General features: G+C 40.9%; 1 protein-coding gene and 1 pseudogene across 2 annotated transcripts in view; one reads left to right on the plus strand and one right to left on the minus strand.

Moving 5' to 3' along the window:
- Positions 1 to 7,443, plus strand: part of MYB (MYB proto-oncogene, transcription factor) — a 33,377-nt gene extending 25,934 nt beyond the window's left edge. The window contains exon 16 of one of the 2 annotated variants that reach the window (XM_042939895.1): positions 6,720 to 7,443. In XM_042939895.1, the coding sequence (XP_042795829.1) occupies positions 6,720 to 6,836 (117 nt within the window). In that variant the 3' untranslated portion in view covers positions 6,837 to 7,443. The remainder of the gene's footprint in view (positions 1 to 6,719) is intronic. The other variant, XM_042939894.1, reaches the window with a different exon arrangement.
- A 13,907-nt stretch (positions 7,444 to 21,350) lies between these two features.
- Positions 21,351 to 23,458, minus strand: LOC122220405 (annotated as a pseudogene).
- Positions 23,459 to 25,716: the final 2,258 nt, after the last annotated feature.

Genomic DNA, 25,716 nt, shown 5'->3' on the forward strand with positions numbered 1-25,716 from the left:
GCAGACGCACACATCCACACACACCCACACAAAGCTCCCTCCTCTGCAAGGAGAAAAGCGCTGCCTATTTTCTTCAGCATGCTTTCCATTTGCTTTCCATTTTGAAATAAATACATTATGCTGATAAACATTTCTTGAGGTAGACATTTCCATTGGCAGATTCGAAACTGTACTTGAGTTATAAGCCTACTGAACTTCTGTATTTTTCTCTTAAATTATAATTTCCTTTTATTCCTATTTAAGACCCGAGTGTAAAAGATGTATTCATATGCTCTCTTTACTCACTCACTTTCCTCTTTTTTGTAACCACAGAATGACAGCCTTAAATTTTAATTTCCTGACTTGGCTTGTCATGGCCTTACTTTTGTAAAACAGTGAGTTTAATTTAAGTGAATTTCTTAAGCTATTATTATTTAAACACATTTGCACAACATCAAAGAATCTTAAAATATTGCAAGCAAACGAAACTCACTTTTTCAATTCCATGTGGTTTTGATTGCTCCTATCTTTATATGAATTGTTAATGAAAAAAAATTTTTAAATAGGGCAAACCCTTTTGGTATGATCACATTGCTGAAGAGCACAATAAACTAACACGCAGGCAAGAGAAATCTGGGTTCTACTCTAGAGTCCACCATTTTCAGATTGCATGATCTTAATTCATTGACCTCTTCAGGACAACATGTTCTCATCTATAAATTGAGGACTGTAGTATAGTATGTCCTCCTCTCATCATACAAGGCTGGTAGGAAGTGGAAATGGATATAATATTGGTTCCAAAATGGCAGCACAGCTGTCCATGTACATTGGTGGTATCTATTATTAGGCAAAAGCTGTGCGCAGTCTCTCAGAAAGGAGGCCTCATCTTTGGCCAAGTCTTCTTGCCCTGTGGTGTGCTATTTCCTCTAGCACGTTCTTTCTCATTCCTTGTTCCACTCTCACAGAAGTGTGTCAGTGGGTCACCCAAAGAGATAGCTGACTCAACTGATGCCTGAAATAAAGGTAGTCAGATCTCTGATGGGGATGAAACATCTGGTTGATTGGTTTTCTCTATTTTTCTGCTACTTGTGTTGGCATGTCAACAGACATGGAAACCATCTGTCTACATGTGACATCTGTCTTTCTGGGCATTTCTTAATGTAGTGTGCTGTTGTTGACCTGCTTTCCTGGATACCCCTGGACTCATTTGATTCTCCCTTTGGGCCACTTTCTTCCACCTGCCCCAGCAAGAATTCACGTAGCTGTTGGTAGTATTTCAGCGACCTGCTTTCAATATATGTTATAAATTAAGCAAGTTTGCTGTGTACAGCTTTTGGGTCGTAATAGGAAAGGCCAAATGAGGGAAGAAAATATATCAAGGTCAAATTCAGAGTGCCCTGCCCCAGACATTACAAGATGTAGATTTTTTGTTTGGTTCGCCTTGGAAAACGCTATGATACTGACTCTTCCATGGGACAGCAAAGATAGAATTGCTTTAGAGAAATTTGGCACTCGTCTTAATCTTAATAGTCTGAACTAATGTATCACTAAGGAAAGAACTATTTTCTCCAAAAATTGTGACACCCTAGGTTATGCGACATAAGCTGTGTGTAAAGTCTGTAAACATGTGAGATGAAGAGACCCTCGGAGACATCTAGGACAAACTCCGGACTGGGGAAAAGTCCGTCCACATTAGCAATAGTTAACTTAGGCTTGGGTGGGCAGTAGAGGCACTGGTGGATAGGGTAACCTCCAATCACTGTCTGGACCTTTAATTCTCTAGTTTTTAAGGCTCTTTTCTATGACAAGTTAAAAATCCCGAAATTGGGGGCATTCCACTGTTTTGTGCAGACATAGGGAAGCAGTCGTGCATGAGAAAAGTTGGGTAGCCATAGACCTTGCCTTACATTTCTTCTCAGGTTTATCTCTGACTTTTAAGATACAGCAGCTTTCAAGATTTTTACATTATCTCTTATAATTGATACATCTTTAGAAGATGCTCTTTGGGGAATGAATTCTGACTTTTAGAATTTTAGTCCAGAGTAAGCATTTTCTTCAGGTGAGTTAAATAGAATAATCAGATAATTTTTATCCTTATTCTTTGGGACACCATTCATATCTGTTTATTATTTAAAAACAGACCAAAAGAAAAATCCAATGCCATCTCACGAGTTGCTTTGGTTTGACAAAATCATTTTTTATGACTTATGCAAATTTTTTATTAGGTCTGCAAATTGTAAAATGCATACCTTGCCAAGGTTTTTGACATGAGCAGCTATTGTGTGAAGCTGCAATATAATATAATAATAACAGCAGTTGTTCAGCATGATTAAAAAAAAAAAACTATATTCCAAATGAAAATGTGAAGATAATCTAATTCTGACAGAACACCACCTGTGGACATGGTCTTGACTCATTTTATTTCTTCTGTTTTCCACAAAGGATCCCAGTATTTGTTTAAAGTGCCCTAGCAGGATATCCCCTTTAAAGCTTTGACAGTCTGTTTGCAGTTCACTTCTGCCCGGGAGCAATTAAAGGCACATTACAGGATAAACAAGGTGACTGTCAGGTGAGAGGAGGAGAATGTTCCCTAGGATTATTAATGTTGAAATGAATTAGGGTAGAGTGACAGGTCTGCATTCACATAAGAATTCATGGACAGAAATCCTTAATTCTTATCAGTTCTTTAGTGTAAATGAAACTAAAATTTAGGAAGGAATAGAGAGGCACAAAGATAACAGATGACAGTATTAAAAAATATTCTTCTAGCACAAAGACATTTAATCCCCCTTTGTCAAAACTATTCTGTCTGCTTGAAAAGTTGGCCAATGGCCCCAGGGTTTCAAGGTAAGGAGAGAGAAGGAAATAGCAAAAGAGGAGGCCACTGTCATTTCAGCTGTTGGACCTGAACACTTCTTTTCATACCTGAGTCCTTGACCTTCTGCTCTGCTTCAACTCTCACCGTATAGGTCTGTGTCTGTTCTGACTGGATTTTTCTTCACTGTTGCAAGGAGTACTCACAGAGTGCAGAAAAGGAGCTGGCACACAATGACTACTGGGTCCTGGCATTTGTCCACGCTGGGAGGTTCAGGTCTTCCAAGGGGCTTGCCCTCCTGAGACTCTGAGCTCCAAGGCGCATATGCCCCCGGGATGGTCCATTTTCTGGAATTCGATTTGTTTCTTGGAAACATCCATTCTTGGCTTAGGAAAAGTTGACTGTTTGAAAAGTTTCCTCAAAAGACTAATTAAAAATGTATGATTTAAAAAAAAATACTGATCTTGTGTTGAATATCTGGCCCTGGAGAAAGAGGCAAACATGAATAAAGTGGTGGGCCATGTGGGCCATCCAGTAAGAACACAGTCAAATTTCAAGTTGAGAATATATGAAACTGATAATACTCAGTATTCAGTTCTCCTGAACAGATTCTGGGAATCCTGCGTTAACTTAAGTACTGTATGGCCAAGGATCAGAATTTGACTTTTACCAAGAGACATGGTATTGTATTCACACGAGATTGTTTTCACATAGTATTTTAAGATACTTGATTTACACATTTCGCAAATTAAGTTTGCATTAATTGAAGCACCACTAAAGTAGAAGAATTCTTAACCAGAGGAAAATAGAAACGTTTGTCCTTTCTTCTCATTTTTATCTCCAACCTCAACTTACATTCTCCTTTCCACTCCATTCATTCGCATGTGTTCTCTCAAAATATGTATTTTTGGGTTTTGTATGTATCTTTATGTAGTTTGGATTTGCATATAAGATATTAGTATATGAAGATACTTCCTTCTGCTGTTTCTTTACTTGTTTTTTAATTAATTTATTTTTTTTACTTGAGGTGAGGAGGGGGTAGGGGCAGAGGGAGAGAGAGAATCCCAAGCAGGCTCCACACTCAGTACGAGGCCCAACACAGAGCTTGATCTCCCAACCCTGGGATCACGACCTGAGCTGAAATCAAGAGTTGGATGCTCAACCGACTGAGCCACCCAGGCGCCCCTTTACTCACCTGTTTTTTTAGATCCATGCACTTTGTTCTGTGTGCATCATCGGTTCTGAGCACTGCACAGTACTTCATGGAGACATCTGCCATATTTACCTGTTCACTCTTGAGTAGTGATATGTCACACTGCGACAGTGACTCCAGATGCAAGCTCAGTAATTGAAACGGTAGCATCAGCGTTTTCCTTTTTTTTAATTGGGTGTCATGTGTCAATTGGGTGTTTCAGTGCTGCACTGAAAATTTAGCAAAAACACGTAGGCAGCCAACTCAACTGAAATATGAACTCTGTATGGGCAGATATACACTAGAGAAATATGGACCTTTAGTCCACTTGCTTGAACCTAGAGAAACATCATTTATTCAGAACTATTTCAAAGACCCTGGTGATTTTGTCTAGGAAAAGATTAAATGTGACCTAGTGGCAGAAGTCTGCTCCAAAAAAACACCTGTCATCTTTGTGATACACAGCTCCAGGAAAATATTATAATAATCCGTCTTGCTATGTAGTATTTCAAGTTATGTGTTGAACCTCTGAGCCTTCAGAGCAAACATATGTAAACTTGGACAAGTTTGCCTTGGTGGTGAGACAGCATGGCAGACTGGGCAGAAGCCGAGAAAGCCGGTTTGCGTCCTCTGAAAGCTCACAATTTAGAAACGTGGCACCGTAAGCCTTATGTCACTGCAACTTTGTTCCAGCCACTAGGCTGGGAAACCCCATCACCAGACAAATACCACATTCATTCAGAATTACTCCTGTTTGCTACAAAGTCTGATGACTTCGACTCCCCCTGCCCATCTAAATGCTTCTTCCTGCAATCCCAAGTCCACTGAGCCGCCCCCACTGTTTTCCACTGTGGAGGATGCTAATGGAAGCAGCATCTTACCCTCAGTAGGGACCTGCTTCATCACTTCTTAGCTGGGTGTCCTTGAGGATGTTGCCTAAATTCTCTCTTCCTTTAAAATTGGCCGGTGTGTAGAACAGGTGCACTGACTCCCACCTGTGCCCCAGGTATTTTGTGTAAGAATTAAAGGAGATGAAACCTGTGAGACACTGGGCAGCATGGGTGGCACTTGCTAAATGTTGCACTTGACCCACTATATCTCTTTCTGTCTCGCGGTCCCTCCCACAAGCAATGTACAAATTGCAGCTTCCTGGTTCTTTTGTGCTCTCTCTCCACCCAGGTACACTCCTTCTTTCTCACTGCTCCATATAAATCCGCCTTTTCTCGGGGCGCCTGGGTGACTCAGTCGGTTAAGCATCCGACTCTTGATCTGAGCTCAGGTCGTGATCTCAAGGTTCCTGGGATCGAGCCCCACGTCGGGCTCTGCGCTGACAGCACGGAGCCTGCTTAGGATTCTCTCTTTCCCTCTCTCTCTGTCCTTCCCCAGCTGGCATTCTCTCTCTCGCTCGCTCAAAATAAATAAATAAACTTTAAAACATGAATAAATGAATCTGCCTTTTCTTGCCATTTCCCAGGCAATTCCTCGTGGTGCCACCCTCTCTTCACCTGGGCGGGGCACCACCAACGTCTTACCCTGCCCATTACTACTCCTCCTGTTCCACATCTGTTCACTCTGTCCCCTAAAGGACACTCTAGAGAGCAGAGAGGCCTTTCCTGTCTTCTTTTGTCCCATGGAAGAATCGCTCTTAGACGTCAATTCCGGGAATAGTTGCGCTTTGACTAAACCGCTGGTTTAGTTTTGAGCTTAGGGACCCCAAATCTTACATCTGCTTGAGTTTCTGTTTACCTCTGCGTTGACGGCTGGACAGCTCAGAGACCAGCTTGAGGCTTACACCCAGCTGGTGCGCTGTACCTCATGACAAGTGTTTTACGTACAAATCTCACCCAGATCATCGTGTTATTTATTTTTTCCCCGTTTCCCTGTGACCCTGCCTTGCCCACTGTTTAAACCCTGTTATCTTATATTTATATTGTAATTATTCTAAATCCTTTTGGGAACTACGTAGAGCATAAATAGCACATATTTCAGTGGGAAGCAGTATGGAGGGAAGGCAAGAGCCAGGGCTGTGCAGAAGACAAACCTGGGTGCAGAGCCTCTCCACTCCTCACCCTCAGTGAGGCTTTGGAGGGTTATCTCCACCCTGGGTTTCCATTTCCTGCCTGACTGAAGACAGAACGTACCTCCCTCTCAGGGGGGTGGTGCTGTGTAAATGAGATCATGGCCGTGAAGTGCCAAACACTGGCTGCCTATTAGATACTAGTTCCATCTGTATCTTCCAGTGTGTCTATCCTGGTGAACAGATATTTCTAAATTAATTGATACTTAATTGGTATCTACAAAATAGATACCATGTTTAGTAGGTGTTAATTGATTCCAGCACCTCCAGGAGCTTCTTCACTCAGAGGACTGAAGCACTCACCAGTTTGCTTCATGAGACACATTAGGTACCTGGGGGAATTATGCTCCTTTCTGTCTCCAGCGTTGTAAAATCGCCCAAGAGACAAAAGTGGGAAGTGTGCAGCCGTAGATTATGGTATCGTTTGAAGTGGGGTTTTCTCTTAGCAATAAATGATATCTGGCCCTTAATAGCACGTCCGAATGCTGGGGGGCAGAGGGTTAAGATTTTATCTGACAAAGGCTCCCTGGTAACTGCTCTTGCCATCCCGAGGTCAGAATTCTCTATGCTGGTTCTGCTGGGATCGGGAATCCTTTGTGGGCTCAAGTATGGGTTTCCTGTCTGACCTTGCCATTGCCCTCTTTTTCCCCCATTAGCCTTGTAGCGGTGCCTGGGAGACCGCATCCTGTGGAAAGACAGAAGATCAGATGACGGCTTCTGGTCAAGCTCGTAAATATGTGAATGCCTTCTCAACCCGGACTCTGGTCATGTGAGACGTTTCCAGACAAGCATTATGGTTTTCAGAACACTTCAAAAGTTGACTTGGGATGATATATCATTCCTTCACATGAAACTTTTCATGAATGGGAGAAGAACCTATTTTTGTTGTGGTACAACAGTTGAGAGCAGCACCAAGTGCATTTAGGTGGATGAAATCTTATGGGATTTCACCCGACTAAAAGGAATTTTTTAAATAAATAAATAAATAAATAAATAAATAAATAAATAACAGTCTTACCTAAATTATTAGGTAATGAATTGTAGTCAGTTGTTAATATCTTAATGCAGATTTTTTTAAACATAAAATGATTTATCTGTATTTTAGAGGATCCCACAGACCAGTATTTTTTTCCTGTGATGGGGTTGTTGAAATTTTTACACAAAAAAAAAGGTACTCCAATATTTCACTTTTCTCAATCACTAAACACAATGCATTACTATAAATGTTGACTTAATACCATGGGATTATTAATCAAGATTGTAAATGCTCATTTATGGTTAATAACATTGGAGGTACATTTATTGTACTAAACCATTTTATGAGTTTTTGTTGTTGTTGTTGTCAGCTTGCTTTAAAAATTATTACTGTGTGAAATAGTTTTATAAAAAATTATATTTTTATTCAGTAATTTAATTTTGTAAATGCCAAATGAAAAATGTGTTTTGCTGCTATGGTCTTAGCCTGTAGACGTGCTGCTAGTATCAGAGGGGCAGTAGAGCTTTGGACGGAAAGAAAAGAAACCTGGTGTTAGGTAATTGACTATGCACTAGTATTTCAGACTTGTTAATTTTTTATATATATATATGTACTTTTTTTTCCTTTTGTAATACCTTGGAAAACTGGTTTGGGAGATTTTGCATTTGTTGATGTCATTGGTTTTTTTTTTTTTTTTTGGTTTTTTGTTTTTTTTTTATTTTTTATTTTTTTGGTTATTGTTGGTTTAGAAGAACTCGCATTGCACTTCTTTACTTCTTTTTTGGGAGATCTGTGTTGTTGATGTTCTGTGTTTTGTTTTGAGTTCAGCCTAACTGTTCTTTAATTCAGGGGTTATGTGTTTGATCAGCGTCCCCCATGGTTTCCAAGTGTAAGGTCTCAGAATTGCCACACAGAACCTGTGTTCGCAGCTGGGGTCGAGAGCCTGGGGTCTATAGCCAGTTGCTGCCTTAAGAACATTTGGTGCAAGATGGCCGGCACTGAACTTTGATATGACAGTGTACTTACTGCCTTGTAGAGAAATAAAGCTGTGCCCTTATTTTACTTACTTCTGGCTTCTCTCTCGTGATTGTGGACGACAGTTATACTTTTAAGGAAATGGAGTGAACCCGAAGCACTTTCTTAGGTTAATAATTTGTGCACCATCTGAACCTCATGTGAAGAAGCCAAGAAAGAAGAACAAGCAAACCAAGTTCAGTAGTTTAGAAAATCATCACGTGCAGAGTGACAGCTGGGAGGAGTCTTGCAGAATGTATTAGGGTTCCAGCAGCATGTGCACTGGGATAATGAGGACTGATACCACAGATGTGGGTGGGGATAGGACGACCACGGGGTTGGTGCATGCACCTGGGTGGGTAGAGGCCTGAAGGACACTGTCACCTGGAGAGGGGCAGTCATGGAAGGCAGGAGCCCTAGAGAAAAGTCATGACCTTTGAAGACCTCACAGGGAGAGCGCCGAGGGCAATGCTTGACTTTCCTTCCATCCCTTCCATCTCTGTCAAGGGTCCTCGTTCACAGAACCAGCCAGAAGCTAGAAGGCAAGGGAGCACTTGGATGTAAGGTCAGTCAGCCTCTGAGGACAGAGCCCGAGAACATTGACCTGCTGGGGCAAGGGTAGGGCATTCCAGCCGAGTCACCCATTCGTTTCACCTCCCTGTGTTACAGATGAACCTCTGCTGGCCTCCCTCTCTGCTCACCCTTCTTTTTCCTGTGCTACAATAGCCCTCTCACCTGGACGTCTTACAATTTCCTCTAGTCACTCTTGTCCAACTTAGACTTTGCATTCTCACCTGCACGATGCACTTGGTGTTCTAGAGCCAAGGATTTATTATCCCAATACCAGTCTTTAGGACTATTTAGGAAAAAAAAGAAAGAAAGAGTAAAAAGACTGTTTAGTATTCTCCAATTGTCTTTTTTTTTTTTAATGTTTATTTTTTGGGAAGGCGCCTGGGTGGCTAAGTCAGTGGAACATCCGACTTCGGCTCAGGTCATGATCTTGTGGTCCATGAGTTCAAGTCCTGCATCAGGCTCTGTGCTGCTTCAGATTCTGGGGAGCCTGCTTCAGATTCTGTATTTCCCTCTTTCTCTGCCCCTCCCCCATTCATGCACGCGCTCTCTCTAGGTTTAAATGTTTAAACGAATAAACATTTAAAAAACATTTTTTAATTTAAAAAATTAAAAAAGTAAATATTTTTGAGAGAAAGGGCATGCAAGCGGGGGAGGGGCAGAGAGCGAGGGACAGAGGAGCCAAAGTGGGCTCTGCACTGACAGCAGCAAGCCGGACGCGGGGCTCGAACTCAAGAACATGAGATCCTGGGGCGCCTGGGTGGCTCAGTCGGTTAAGCGGCCGACTTCGGCTCAGGTCATGATCTCGCGGTCCGTGAGTTCAAGCCCCGCGTCGGGCTCTGTGCTGACAGCTCAGAGCCTGGAGCCTGTTTCGGATTCTGTGTCCTCCTCTCTCTGACCCTCCCCCGTTCATGCTTTGTCTCTCTCTGTCTCAAAAATAAAAACGTTAAAAAAAAAAAAATTAAAAAAAAAAACAAACAAAAAACATGAGATCCTGACCTGACTTGAAATCAGGTGCTTAGGCTTAACTGACCCAGCCGGGCGCCCCCTTTGTCTTTCCGAGAGGTAATAACACATCATCCCTAACACAGTGTTTTTATATTCATGAAGTCTCCGAGTATGTTCCAAGTGCTACTCTGCCCCTTACTGGCAGTTCAAAGTTGGACAGGTCACTGACCTTTCTGAGACTCTTTGATTCACCTGTGAGATGAGTTCATTCCTACAATGAAGTCTTGTTGAGTAACACGCTATACAAATATTTGTTGTTACATATGCTTTCTGTAATTAAGTAATGCATGCCATCTAGTGTGTCAAATGTTCATCTGACTGGTGATGTGCATTGCTGATTACAGAGTTAAATGCAGAGGTCATATTGTAACTGTTAAATTAATGGCAAGAGTGAAATCAGCATTATGCAGAACTGAAACAAATATTTACCATTCTGAGGGGCACCTGGGTAGCTCAGTCGGTTCAACCTTGGCTCAGGTCCTGATCTCATGATTCGTGGGTTCGAGCCCTGTGTCGAGCTCTGTGCTGACAGCTCAGAGCCTGGAGCCTGTTTCAGGTTCCGTCTCCCTCTCTCTCTCTCTGCCCTTCCCCTGCTTGTGCTCCGTCTGTCTCTAAAATAAATAAACATTAAAAAAAAAAATTTTACCTTTCCGACAAGTACATGACCTAGTAACTAGAAACTAAAAACTTGAACTAACGAAAAATAGTGCAGATTTAGGTTTTATGTACAAATACTCACGCTCGTATAACACCCATTTCATCAGCATCTCTAAGACATTTGTCCTGGCTTTTTGTTTTTAATCATTCTCCTTTCTAAAGCAGAGATTCAGGCAGTAAAATATATGGAAATAACATTTCTTACTACTCAAAGGAAAGGTTGTTCTTTTGAGTTCTTGTGTGTAAAGCTTGTGTCCACATGTGTACATCTGGAGAACAGGAGAGATGCTGAGAAAATTCTGATTTGTCTCCCAGCTGATAATGGGATTAATCGTTCAAGATGAGACAGAAGTGCAGGGAAAATTTTCTTTGTTTCTTTAGAAATTGTAAAATACTAGAACTGGAAGGGACCTTAGACATCCTAAGGGGCTTCCCCTGTTTGTCACACTTAGAGGCCAACCAACTGATCAGAATTGAATTCAGACTCTGCCTTTTATCAGCTCTATGACTTTATGTAAGTTTTACTTTATCACCCCAAGCTTCATATTATTCATTGTATGTTTTACTTATATAGGACTTTCTTGTGTTAATAATTAGTGCACCAACTGATACATCTCAATGTTGTTAGGTATTACGAAGATTATTGCATGACAGAGTAAATGCGTTCTTGCATCTTTGTAAAATGTTGCAGTGCCTAATGATTGGGGAAGTCACTGTGATGACTTATGATCAATCAGAGAAAAAAACATGTCGATTACCTAGCAACGGAGAAGGGAAAACCACTGAGGCCCATGTCTCTGATTGTGTTAAATCTAGTCTTCATATTAAAACTAACTTTAAATCTAAGTTATATCCTCTCAAAATATTCCTAACCATTCTGAGATGCCACTAAAGATATGTTTCCCCTTCCTGTACAAATGTTTGTGGGAAATATGGGGGCATATTTTTCCTCAAACTTGTTTGTTTCTAATCTGAAAAAGAAAACCAATAGATAAAATATGATGTGTAGGTCTCTTACACTGCACTTAAAATACACGTTTGTTGCTTGTTTGTTTTTTTTTTCTCTAACCTTTGCCATTATAATTTTCCCCCTTATTCTCCATTTTTTAGAGAGCAGAGTTAAAAGGAAGTCAGCTAAATGCAAAGCTCTTTTTAGGGGCACCTGGCTGGCTCAGTCAGTAGAGCATGCAACTCTTGATCTCAGGGTTGTGAGTTCAAGCCCCATGTTGGGTATATGGATTACTTAAAAATAAAGGCATTTTTTCAAATTTTTTTAATGTTTATTTATTTTTGAGAGACAGAGAGCGACTGAGCATGAGCTGGGGAGGGACAGAGAGAGAGGGAGAGAGGGAGAGACAGAATATGAAGCAGGCTCCAGGCTCCGAGCTGTCAGCACAGAGCCCAATACAGGGCTCTAACTCATGAGCCGTGAGATCATGACCCAAGCTGAAGTCAGACCCTTAACTGACTGAGCCACCCAGGCGCCCCCAAAATAAAATCTTTAAAAAAATAAAATGCAAATCCCTTTTTAAAAATAAAGTTGCCTTATATATAATTATATGTAGTGACTTTGGGAACTGCAGCAAGATGAAACTGAACTATACATTTTAAGGAAACTGTACTTTGGTAATAAATAGGCAAGAATTCTTTTTAATTGACATTTAATGTAAATATTCTTGCTGCTGACGTGGAAATTGGGGAGATTGATATTTGCCGTATAGACCATATTTATTCAGTTAGTACCTATTGCGTATTTGAGTTGGGGTTAGAGTTCAGAACATAGCTGAAAATCCCTGGACAATGGGAGCTTACATTCTGGAGGGAGACAGGAGTCAGTGGATAATTACGGTGGGGTTGTAACAAGAGTAAAAGAGACAAGAGAGCACCAAATCTAGACTTGGAGGAGCAGCACAGCTTCCCACAGAACTGCCATCGAGCAGGACTGATAACACCGAGATAAAGCAGGGTAGGAATTGGGGCGTCAAGGTGAAGGTAGCATCTGAAATTTCCTGGAGGAAAAAGACCCAAATAAAATGACTTGTCTTACTTTAAATTCATGATGGCAAACTGCAAAAGGGGACTCAGGCAATTCTACTACCTGAGGATATTCTCTGGTAAAGTCTTTTTCTCAGCTCAGCACATCCGCGAGAAAAGAGAAGCATCCCATCTCCCCACATCAAAGCCGTCCACAGACCAGCACATGCCAAAGTCCTTTCCTTCCGCCTTAACATGGATGAGCACTCCCAGCTGCAATCAGGGGCCAGCCCTTCCATTTGGCCTCTGCAAGCTTGTATTCTTCTACTTTGTCCCCTCCAGGGCCTCATCCTGCAGATAGGATCTTTCTCCTGTATCATAATGTCTTCCTCTCTCCTGAATCACTCTTATCACATTAACATGGTCTACATCTCCCAGCAGTAATATCACCATGATACAGCCCCATTTATCTGTTCTTCATCTCAGCAAAACTACTTCAGGGATCTTCTATGGTCATGGGCACCACTTCCTCATGTTGTCTTCTCCAGTGGTCCACACGGTATGAACTTTGCCCCTATTCCACCATGTTTGCCCTTGTCAGTGTCACTAATGGCCTCCATGTTTCCAAAGCCTTTGGTCATTTACAGGCCTCATTTTACTTCAGCTATTGGCAGCCTTCTACAGAATTGACACTCCCGCTTTCTTGAGCCACTTTCCTTTCTTGGCTCTAGGGTACCACTCTCCCGGTTTCCCTCCTTCCTCACTGGTTTCCTCTAAAGACCAAAAAGTCAACTGAGTAAGCTTAAAAATCTAATTGGCTTTATTCAAACAAATAGAAGGGAGCTCCAAGGAGTTGTGGAAAGTAGAAAGCTTCTATAGGCAGAAATGGGTGGGGGGGGGGGGGCTTCTGGTTGCTGGCAGCTGCAAGACAAAGAAGTTATTAGCAAACGTTTCAGGCAAGGTCATCTTCCCTCAGGGGGAGAGGCAGGAGGTCTCCTCAGACAGATATTGCAGATGACCTTACTGGTGTTGATCAAGAAATCCCAGACTGAATGGTTTAAAATTCCACTCCTGGGAGAGGTTGAAACGGCAATTAGGTTATTAAGTCTTGATCGGGCTTAGCATAAGTGACTCATTTTAGGCCTATTGTTTCTTTTCTTTTTATTTTTTATTTTTTTTTATTTTTGAGAGAGAGACAGAGAGACAGAGCACAAGCAGGGGAGGAGCAGAGAGAGAGGGAGACACAGAATGTGAGGCAGGCTTCAGGCTCTGAGCTGTCAGTACAGAGCCTGAGGACGCAAGGCTCGAACTCACAAACCGTGAGATCATGACCTGAGCCGAAGTCGGATGCTTAACCAACTGAGCCACCCAGGCGCCCCAAGCCCGTTTCTTTTTAACACAGTTTGATACTTTCCTCCTCTTGGCCTCCAAGTGGTCCTTTCCTCCTTCCTCTCCATCATTCTTCCCAAGGGACTTTGTTACCTCTGTTGCTCTAAGTATCATCTTTATCTTTAGCCCTGACCCCCTTCCAGAATTCCAGATTCCTGTATTCTATTCCATATTAACATCCTCCCCATATACTTCTTAAATTTAGTATGAACAAAATGAGGCTCATAATCACTCATTGCTTCTATTTTTCTCATTTGAAATCATTCTCATTTGTAGTAATTAGCCCTCATTTCTTCCATTTCTCAAGCCAAAAGAACGTTTTTAAATGTTTATTTTTTTTTGAGAGACAGCAAGAGAGAATGCAAGCAGGGGAGGGACAGAGAAAGAAAATCCCAAGCAGGCTCCACCTTGCAAGGCCCAACATGGGGCTCAAACTCACAAACCGTGAGATCATAACCTGGGCCAAAATCAAGAGTTGGACGCTTAACCGACTAAGCCATCCAGGCACGCCTCAGGCTAAAAATTTGAGCGTCATCCTTGACTTCTCCCTTTACCTTATCACCCCTCCTTACACCCAATTGCTCACAGTGACCTGAGTTCTATACCTTGAAATTATGCCACCTTAAATGTGCCACATTTCTTCATTGTCAGTAATGACATTGTTAGTAATGCCACAATGCATATTAAGTGCTCATGGTAGAAGGGAGAGGGAGGGAAGGGTCCTAGCAGAGGGAAAAATAGTGATGTCTGAGAGGTCAGAGTGAGCAAAAAATGAAAGGGAAACCTGGGGGACCAGGAAAGATATGTGGCCAGAGAAAGAAGCCTATAACCACTCTACAAGAGTTTGAGTTGTGTCCTTAGAGATAAAGGGAATCATTGCATGTTGAGTGGCTTTAGACAGGGAAATAAGATGATTAATTTATACCTGACTTACATAAATAATTCTGTTCAAATCCCTTTTTTACAGATAGGATAAAATGAAACTTCAGTTTAGCAGAGCCAAATGATTGCAGGGACTAAATTTTATACTCAGCCAGTTGGGTTTTACATAGTACATTTCCTACTGTGTCTTAATTTCAAAGGAATGTGCTTTAATCCCAGAAAATCCTATTGAGAAATACCTTTTGCTCTGAAGTTAACAAAGACTAATTTCTTTTTTTTTTGTTTTATTTTCATAAAGGCTATTTTCACATTTTATAGTATATAAAGAAACTAGTACAGGAAAATTTACATAAAACATTTTTTTCCTTTAAGAGCAGTATCTTTTCAACCAATAATCAATAATTTATCTAAATTATTGTCATTTTCCCTGTCATCTTCAAAAGCCAAATCTTCCATTGAATTTTTAACATATGGTGTAATTCTTGCCCAGTAAGGAACCCTGACAATATTTGTTCTGGAAGGTGTTCTCGGCTTACTTTATAGTTACTGTATTTTACTCTGTAATCTAGAATACATTCATGTAGTCCAGTGATTTTCACACTTTTTTGGGCATCAGAAACACACTGTGAACTTGTGTGATTCTTGACCTTACTCTTGGGGATTCTGATTCATAAGTCAGGTGTTGACCTAGGAATATTTTCACAAGCTTCCAGGTAATTCTAATGCAGGTGGTCTGAGGGGACCACACTAGAAACCCTGTCTTAGGACAAACTTTTTTAGTCTCCCAAACCCTGTGCCTTCTTTATTACAATCCCCATGGATTTCAATTCCTGTGGAGCACATAATTCTTCATTAAAATGTACACTGGTCTATAGAATATTAGAAAAATATTAAGCCCATAACTATAAATAGAGTTTCTTAAATCCAGGGAATCATTCTATTACAGATATTGGTAATTAAGGCTGAACTTGGCTGTCAGATCCATCTTTTGTTTAAGTTTTACAGTATGTGGCAAAGCATAATTTTACTCACAGTATGTCCAAATCTCTTTAAACATATGGCTCTATTGCATATGACCTATCAAAACGGAATTAATAGCTCAAAAAGTTTAGTTCATTTACAAAATACAAAAATACCATTCCCATCCAGAAGTCCCTTGTTCTAAACCAGTCTTTAATCAACTTGCCAAATGCTTGTTCAAGTCACTTTACACCTCTCTACTTTGGAATTTCTATTTAAATGGAGGAAGTGTTTAATCTTGTATATAGTTACAAAGCACACAGAGGTTCTCAGATCAAAGACAAATAAAATTCAAAGAAAGCTTCAGTAGCTCAAAGACATTGAAATCCTAAGGACAGAATAGTGAGGTTTTCCCGCTGGAAAGCATCCTCTGAAATGAATTTGTAAATTGACAAATTATCCTTGACTGTGTTTGGGGGCAGATGTAAAGGACAGAGCTGGTGTTGGTTTTCAGTCAGTCACTTCGCTAAAGAATGTAAATCCATTCACCTATAATTTAGTGGTCCCAGATACCTAATTATGGACAGACTCCTCACCTTCCCTTCTTTGGTTAGTTTCCAAGTCAGTGAAGCAGTGACCAAGTATATAGCCTGCCACACACTGGGATGGTACACGTTGGCTTGGGCAGTAGCCACGTGACTTCACTTGGATCATACCAAATCCATTCCCCTTCCCAGTTGCAAATCTGCCCAAATGAGAAGACACTAGTAACATGTATCCTGGTTAAACGTAGTGAATGGAGGGCATGAATTAATGCCACTCCATCGGGAAATTGTACCAAATGACAATGAAGGGGGAAGTAAGGAGCACAAATATAAAAGTCAAAGAGAATAGAAAAGACCAGGTACTATTACTTTTTTGGCAAGAACCTAAATTATTCACGTATTCTACAAATATTTATTGAGCACTTCCCATGCCAGGCAGAATTCAAAATTCTACAAATCTGATATATGTAATTTTCAAATTACTCACAGAGCAATATTGTCTTGGATGCCCCCCAAAAGTACCAAGAGAATGGTCTGTTTCAGATTTCCTATTTTATTAGCCATATTTCTTTAAGACTAAATGTCTTTATTCATGTTTTAACATTTCTGACATCAGGTGTGTCTTTAACATAGTTTGATTTTTCTTTCTTTGAAAATTGGTATTAAGTCCATAGAGCCCTGTACTTGATGACACCATAAAATAAAGGAAGAGCTTGAAACTTAAAATCAGAATATCTGAAAAGACTCCCTAATGTTTTAGGGGCACTTGGCTGCTTCAGTCAGTGGAGCATGTGACTTTTGATCTTGTGGGTCATGAATTCAAGCACCATGTTGGACATAGAGCTTACTTTAAAAAAAAAAAAGACTCCGTAACTTTTTACTTATGAATTTTTTCTGAAACCCACAGGGGTTCAGCCTTCACAAATTTTGACCACTTTTCCCAGGCAGATCAGAGCCACATGCTTAACCATGGCTCATGGGTTGATGCATGTCTAAACCATTCCAGGGTGGGAATGTTCTTTTACTTTCAGTCTCTAACCCAATATCCAATGTGTGGAAGGTGTTTAATACATATTTGGAAAGTCCATGAAAGAATATGAGTTAGCATCCCTGCATCATTATTCATGACCTACCTGTGACAGTGATCGAACACTTCATCTCTCTAGGTCTGTGTTTGCTTAGCTATAAAGTGAGTTTGGATGGGGTGCCCAGGTGGCTCAGTTGGTTAAACATCCGACTCTTGATTTCAGCTCCTGTCATGATCTCAGGATTGTGGGATCAAGCCCCACATTGGGCTCCACACTCAGTGTGGAGCCTGCTTAAGATTCTTTCTCTCACTCTCGCTCTCTCCCTCTCTCACTCTCTCTCTCCCATTACCCCCTCCGCCAACTTACACACACTCTGTCTCTAAAATAAAATTTTTAAAAAGCTTAAAAAAATAAAATGAGTTTGGATAAGCTCAGCTATGGACACACTCCTTCCTGCTCTACCCATCTCCAAGTAAGTGAAGTCATTAAGCTGCTGCACATGGGAAACTACAGTGGTTTTAGAGGATTTATTTGACAAGTGTATATTGTTCATGAAAGCAATGTACTTGATAACTGCTGTCTGGATTATGTCTCCTCCTAACGCATATGTTGAAGTCCTAACCCTCAACGCTTCAGAATGTGACTATATGTGGAATAAGGACCTATAAATGGGGGCATAAGGTAAAAATGGGGGTAATAAGGTAAAAATGGGGTCATATATATAACTGTGATGTCCTTATATCCTTCTAAGAAAGGGAGATTAGGACACAGACGCACAGAGTGACCATGTGAAGACATAGGAAGAAGATGGCCATCTACAAATCAAGGACAGACATCTTAAAAGAAACAAATGCTGCCAACAGCTGGATCTCAGGCTTCTAGCCTCCAAAATTATGAGAAAATAAATTGCTGTTGGTTAAGACACCCAGTATGGTACTTTGATATGATAGCCTTAGCAAACTGTACAATAACATTGGCTAATCACCAGTTGTACAAGAAGAGAAAAAAGTTTCTACAGTTTGGGGCTTCTCCCATCTCTGTTCCCAAACCTCCCAACTGCTGCTTAAATGGGAGTCCTTCTATTCCAAGGAACTCAGCAATACTCTGTTGTGTCACCTAAAAGCCTTTTGATATAGGGAAGCCCTCTGTGTGTTTTATAGCTAATTTGTATAACTTTACTAGAGTCAGCTAACCAGCTGTATCATCATGCAAAAATCTTAAATCTACTCTCTAGCACTCTTACTAAAAATCCATATCATAGAGCAGGGGTGGCAAATTATGACCCCTGGCCAAATCTGGCCCACTGCCTGTTTTAATACATACAAGAACATAGCCACGCCTTTTCGTTTGCACATTGTGGCTGATTTCCCACTACCGTGGCAGAGTTGAACAGTGGCAAGGGAGGCCACATGGCCTGCAAAATCTAAAATATTTATTACCAGGCCCTTTACAGGAAAAGTCTGTGACCCTAGTCCTTGAGGAAAAGTAACCGAAAATCACAATAGCAGTTCTATTTCTAGTGGTGAAGATAATGGATTGTGCTTTAGTTAGACTAATTGAATTTCTGATTTCTCCATTTCCTGGGCCCTTTTGTTGGCTACATGCCATGACTGCTTTTGTTTGGGAGTTGAGAACATCTAGTAGGTTAAACCGTATACAACTGGCAACATTTGACAGATTTTGACCTACAGATATGGCAGCTTCTTGTGACTCAGCCCAAGACTTCAGCCTCCTTCAGCATTCTCACTTTCCATTCCCCATTCCCTTTGTAGACTTCCAACTCCCTCAATGGTTCTCAACCTTGGCTACACACTCGATTCACCTGGAGAGCTTTTAAAACATTAATGCCTAGGCCATACACCGAACCAGTTGAAGCAGACTCTGGGGGAGGAGCCCAGCATTTGGTATTTTGGATGTGCCCCAGGTGATTCTAATGAGCAGTCAGGCTTGAGCATCCCTGTGCTACAAAGAGCTTTGACAATATCTCAGTGCTGGGTGTCATGGACTCCTTCTACCTAGACAGAAGAATGTGGGCAATTGTAATAAATGATTGGCATAGCCACTACTGCAAACCTAAGTCTGCATCAGTCAGCTGAAGAGCTTGTGAAATCCCAGATGGAAGGGCTCACCTTGAGAGTTTCTGATTCTGTAGGCCTGGAATAGGGCCCAAGAATTTGCATTTCTAACAAGGTCCCAGTTGATGTTGATGATACTGGCTCAGTATTTGCACTTAGAGAACCATTGTTCTATTAGTATCTTCCATGGGCACAGTGCCTCACTCAGAGTAAGGCTTTCATGAATGTTTGTTGAACAGAAATGAGAGAATTGTTGCAAAGGGAAACCTAGTGACTTCTTTTTGCTAGAAGCTAACCATATGGTAGTGAATGAGATAAGCAGCCTCTGTCTTCATGGAACTTACGTTCTAGGGAAAAACACAACACTTCAGGGATGACAAAGAATATGAAAACAGTAATTTGAAAAGATATTTGCAGCCCTATGTTTATTGCAGTATTATTCACAATAGCCACATTGTGGAAGCAACTCGAGTGTCCATCGACAGACGAATGGCTAAAGATGTTGTTATATGTACAATGGAATATTACTTAGCCATATAAAGAATGAAATCTTGCCATTTGCAACAACATGGAGGGATCTAGAGAGTATAATGCTAACCAAAATAAGTCAGTCAGAGAAAGACAAATACAATATATAGTATTATTCACTTATATGTGGAATTTAAGAAACAAAACAAATGAACAAAGAAAAAAAAGATACAAATGAAACAAACAGACTCTTAAATATAGAGAACAAATTGATGGTTACCAGAGGGGAGGTGGGTGTGGGATGAATGAAATAGGTGGGGAAAAAATGCCTGAAAAAAAAACCCACAACAAAACAGCTTCAAGGGTAAATATAACTATTACAAAAGAAAAACATAGAATACTATTACAGCACATAGAACTCCCCTATTCTCATGGTTCCTGATCCTCTGAGAAGCCCCTTTTAAATTCGATGTTGCTAAATTTTATCATCACTAGGTTATCTGGAATCTAAGAATAGAATACTCATTTTGGATAATACATAGATGATGAGGGGAGAGAGAGAGGGAGGCAGGGAGGGAGAGAAAGAGAAGGGTGAAGGAAAAGGCGGAGAGAGACAGGGAAGGGGAGGGGAGAGAGGGAGAGAGAGGCAGAGACAGAGAGATAGAGAAAGAATTAGAATAGAAGAAAGCTGGTTGATAGAAGAGCAAAAAGTGTGTTTGACCAGAAGTCAGAACTGTGTTCCTACTTTGGTCGTATTACCACCTGTATTAGTCAGCTTGGGCTTCCATAACAAAATACCACAGACTAGACAACCTAACAGAAATTTATTTTCTCAGTCTGGAGATGAGAAGTCTGAGATTAAGGTGACACCTTGGTCAGGAGCTAATGAATGTTCTCTTCCTAGCCTGTAAATGGCCACCTTCTCACTGTGTCCTTACATGGCCTTTCTGTGGTGGCAAGAAATTCATCTACCTCTGCCTCTTCTCATAAGGCCACCAATTCTGTCAGATTAGGACCCCATCCTTATGACCTCATTTAACCTTCATTACCTCCTAAAAACCCTGTCTCCAAATACAATCACACTGGGGGTTAGGGCTTCAATATAGGAAATTTGAGGGGACATAATCCAGTTCATAGAAACCACTGCTTATAAACGTAGGCTTATTTAATCAACGAAAAATTACATTGCTGCTAATATATCTAAGATCCTAATGTTCACTAGCAGGAAGGACACGGAGGAGTGATTGAAGATTTTGTGGCTCATTCTTCTCCTCTCACATGCAGCTTCTGGAATGCTGGGACACCTCAGAATGAGGGCAGGTCTCCATTTTCAGTGACTTGAGCTGTGAAGGCTGCAAACACCAAGGGCGCATCTAGATTCGGGCCTCGTGGAAGACCAGACATCTGTCTGGAATATCATGGCAGTTGTGATGGCCCAACTACTCCAAGTAGTTTTCCATCCCAGTGGCTCAGTTGCTATTCTCCTCCAGCCACTCTGGTTCTACAGTGCTTCCCACAACATGGGTTCCCTGCAAGCCCCTTGTTCACCTCTCCTACAATGGTTATAGCCTTATATCATCTCCATAACCAGTTAGGATGACACGAGTGTTTTCATCCTGGGCTTAATGTTTTAATCCTTTCCTACATCTACAATCCTTTTTTCTTTTCTTTTTTCTTTCTTTCTTTTTTTTTTTTTTTTTTTTTGCTTAGAATAATTACTTCAATTTTTATTTAATAAAACAAATCAGTCCAATAGTTCCAAGATACAAAATTAACCAGTTATGAATGAAAACAGCACACAAATCAATCCTTCCTCAGGGGAACAGTCTCCTCCCTGGTGCCCTCATTGGTCGCAGTGCAGATTCTGAGTGCGTCCCCAGTGTACATGTCCCTCTCAGCCGCTGAAATGAAGACATCTTTCACAAGCCACGTGGCTCTGTCCAAGGACAGTGGGACATGCTCCACATTCTGCATGTTCTTAAAACCAACCTGGTTGTCAAACAGGGGCTGTAGCAAGGCCTCCAGCCTTGAAGGAGTCCCTCTGGTAGGACCCTACTGGGTCAAAGCTGTACACAGCTCCCTTCCCATCTTCATCCAGTCCCCCGATGATGTTGTAAACATAATATGGAAAGAAGCGACTTGAATAGAGGATTGTAGACAGCATTGCAGCAATCGCCCCTGTAGTCATGGTCTTGTTATTGAAATGCTTATGCATCTTTAGTCTTACTTCAATAATCTTTGTAAGACAAAGTCTTTGTAAGACAGTCTCCATGAAATCCGCTGCATCCAATGACTGTTTTGTCTGTTAATCTGTAACACTTGGAGCTGTCCGGCATTTTTCAAGCTGCATTTTTAACGAAATCCATGAATAATGGACTACACCAGTGCGCCTGGCTCTTGATTTCGGGGTTGTGAGTTTGAGCCCCACATGGGAGGTAGAGTTTACTTTTAAAAAATAATGTGCTACGCCAATAAGAGACTTGGGTGGAGCAGAATTTTTCCTTGCTCTTCATACAGCAAGACAATTGCCTAAATTCCTCCAAAATTCCCTCTTTCCGCACCTCTAATTTCTCCCCTTTTACTGCTCTCTGGTTAAGTGGTAACATAGTGTAAACATCTGCTGATCCCCAAACACAGTGGTTGTGGTTTTAGCAATGAGAGGAAGAGTCACTGGGGTTTTACTTACTGGAGAAACTCCCAGCAGCCAGTCAAGCAGCCATAGAATTTCCCCCACCCAATTTATGAAAGCTAACAGTGTACATTGGAGTTCGTGGGGTTCCCAACACCATAAATTCCCAATCCATTGGCAAGAATGTTTCCCTTTGGTTCAATACTTGTATCAAGTGAGTGGAACAAGGTATGAAGTACTATGTTCCCGGGGGACAGAAAATCAGTTATTGGCCTACATGGACATTATGGTTTTAAAACAATAGAAGAGTATTTCCAGGGCCTCTTTTCCAGTCCTCCAAAGCTCATATTGACTTCTCTTACTCCTAATATCTAGCTGTATCACTCTTTTGGAGTTGCCTTGTCTCTTCCTTCCATCACTGCACATATTTTTCAGTTTTCTATGCTCAAGGGGCTTTACCCTTCATCTTGGACATCTGGGCTCTTTGGCAGAGGCACAAGGTGGTCTCCTGTCCTTCTATATCCCATGATTCCATGATTCCTTTCCATGTCTTTTATTTTTGTTTATATCACTATTGAGAGGGAAGTCTCAGGAGGAAAAAAAAATAAAGAAAGAAGGCTCAAAATATGACTCAGAATTAGAGCTGCAGTAAAGGAACATTCTCTGGGCCAGCAGGCAGGAGTTGCATTCTTGCCAACCCTTCCTATCAGCAGGCAAGCAATGCCTCCATTCAGACCGTGTGAGTCACTTTGAAACTAATTGCAGTTGGTGCTTTTATTGGCATCCTTCCTTTGAAGTTGACTTTCAGATCATCAGTGGTTTTGTCTGTAGACCCTGGTGCCAAGGTGAAGTGACAAACTTTGCTCACAAAGCAATATTCTTAACAGCATTTTACTCTGGGCTACCAAACTGTCCTGTTAAAAGTGAACACAGAAGAATTGATTGTGGATGGATAGGCATAGGTAGATGGATATGATAGAGCAAGTATTATAAGATATGAACTATAGAATCTGGGCAGCAAGTGTATGGGTATTACTTTAAAACTCTTTCAACTTTCCTGGCTGTTTCAATATTCACAAATAAAATGGGGGAAAGGAATACAACAACATGAGCAGTGAGGTTAGTAGTAGATTATAAACGCTTGAAACCTGAGCTTGCAAGTAAGACTGTAGATCTTTGTATACTTTTTTTTTAATTAAATGACTTATTGATAGTTAATTATCCCATCCTCAATATTTTTCAAATTAAAGACATAGATATCATACAAGAAAGAAGGGATTAACACTTTGAATACCTTACATGTAACATGCTATCAAATTCCAAACCACTAATCATTTATTAAGCCATGGATAAAAGCAAGCGTTTTGATGTCAGATGATAATGGGAACATACATTACACCAAATTATTTAATCTCTTTGAGCCTTAGTTTTCTCAAGTATAAAATGGACCAGGGGTGGCGGTGGTGGTGAGGATATACACATCTTAAAGTTACAAGGTTCAAATGCTCTGTAAAGAATTAACTGCTCTGTAAAGGATAAAGTACCCTGCAAATGCTACTTATAAAAAGAAACCAACTATGAGAATTAAAACAGAATATGTTATCCCAATGTTTCAGATAAGCCCCCTCCACCCCCCGCCCCAAATTTGGCCAATGTTATGGGAATAGTACCACTGGAGCATTTTGAAAGTTTGGAGGTCCAGGAGACTCTCAATTAAACTCACCATTTTTCTTCTGAAGCACCTGAAACTCAGACTTTTCACTCTTAGAGGGGGAAAAAAATGGAAATAAAAATATTGTGACCTTTACCTGTAGTTCTTAAGCAAATTACACAAAATCTGTATGTACCCACCACAGAGACATAATTTGCACATTATCAAAACAAATGAAATATGTCATGCTTGCAAAATTCCTATGAGAAATTCTTGTCCCAGGTCACTGTTTATGTTGCTACCAAAGGTCAGAGTGGGACCAGCCCTTCCAACCTGCCTCAGAGAGAAATGGAACTAGGATAATACGACAAAGCAACACAAAACTCAGTGTCTTAAAGTAACAGCCGTAAATTATTTGTGAACCTACACTTCTGCTGATCTCAGCTGGGTTTCCTCAAACACCTGAAATCCAGCTCTGCTTCTGGATTTGGCCCCACGGGCTGCTGGGCTTGTTCACATGGTGGCTCAGCAGAGTCCCAAAAGAGCCTGCAGGTGGGCACAGCCTCTGGAGACCAGGGCTCAGAACAGGCATGATGTCACCTCTTTCACATTCTGTTGGTCAAAGCAAGTTACAAGCTCAGCCTAGAGTCAAGGGGAAGGGAAATAGGCTCCGCCTCTTGATGGGAAGAGCTACAAAGTCACATTGCAAAGGGAGAGGAATAATTGTAGCCATGTCTGAGAACAGTCTATCAAAGCAATCTGGAAGATGCTACTAAAAGGGTCAGTACATCTTCTCCTTTAAAGCAGATGTGTAGTTGTGGACCAAATCCTCTGTTTCAGGAATGCCCATTAAAAGGTGAGAGGCCAGAAACAAAGAGGTCTTGTGAGCTGTGAAAACAAATGCAATACTATCTGAATATTTTATAATTTTATTTTGGACAGAGGATAAAATAGCAATAGTTAATCTGTTGGTTAGTCTCTGAGTCTCTTGATGTCATGGTTTATCTTTAATCAAAAATAGATCTAGCTCAGAAAACAGTTATGCCTCCATTAACACGAAAGCATTTTCTACCGTTTCTGCGCACGTTAACATGCAGGGTATAGAGGGCACCCCAACAGAATCTGGATAAAAGGCTTTTCTCTAGGTGAAAGTGTGAAAGCCCTGGGATAGTTGGTCTCCACAGGCTTACCTCCTGAGCTGTATTCCCATCGAATGTTCCAGATTCCTTAGCTGGAAATCAGATTTCTCCCCTCTGACCACACAAAGCATTCTATTTTTATCTCTCTTTTGACACCTATAAATGTCTTAACATTACATTACATACATAGCTCATCTTCCTCACAAGATTTTTTTGTGCGTCACATCTTACTTTTATAGTCATTTTTGTGTCTCCGTTAGCATGTTATAAAGTACCTCATGGTTGGTGTCCATTCTGATTGCTTAGTAGCTATGCTGTGTCATTGGTAAACACACATAAGAATCGGTGAACACTGAATCCATTATTATAGGGGATTATATACTCTGAAATATTCTCCTATTGTAACTAGATTTTGTATATATTTCAAAACATGCTTTTCTAGAGTTTATGTATTTTGAGAAAGAGAGTGTGAGCAAGGGAGAGGAGAGAGAGGAAGAAAAAGAATCCCAGTCTCTATCAGCGCAGAGCCTGATGTGGGGCTTGAACTCACAAGCAGCAGATCATGACCTGAGCCAAAATCAAGAGTCAGACACTTAACTGACTGGCCCACACGGGCGCCCCTCAAAATATGCTTTTTAAAGACTGTTTTAGCCTCGCAAAGAAGTAGAAGGAATCCCCATGCCCCCAC

Source organism: Panthera leo, chromosome B2 (genome assembly GCF_018350215.1).
Source record: "Panthera leo isolate Ple1 chromosome B2, P.leo_Ple1_pat1.1, whole genome shotgun sequence".
Classification (NCBI taxonomy): domain Eukaryota; kingdom Metazoa; phylum Chordata; class Mammalia; order Carnivora; family Felidae; genus Panthera; species Panthera leo.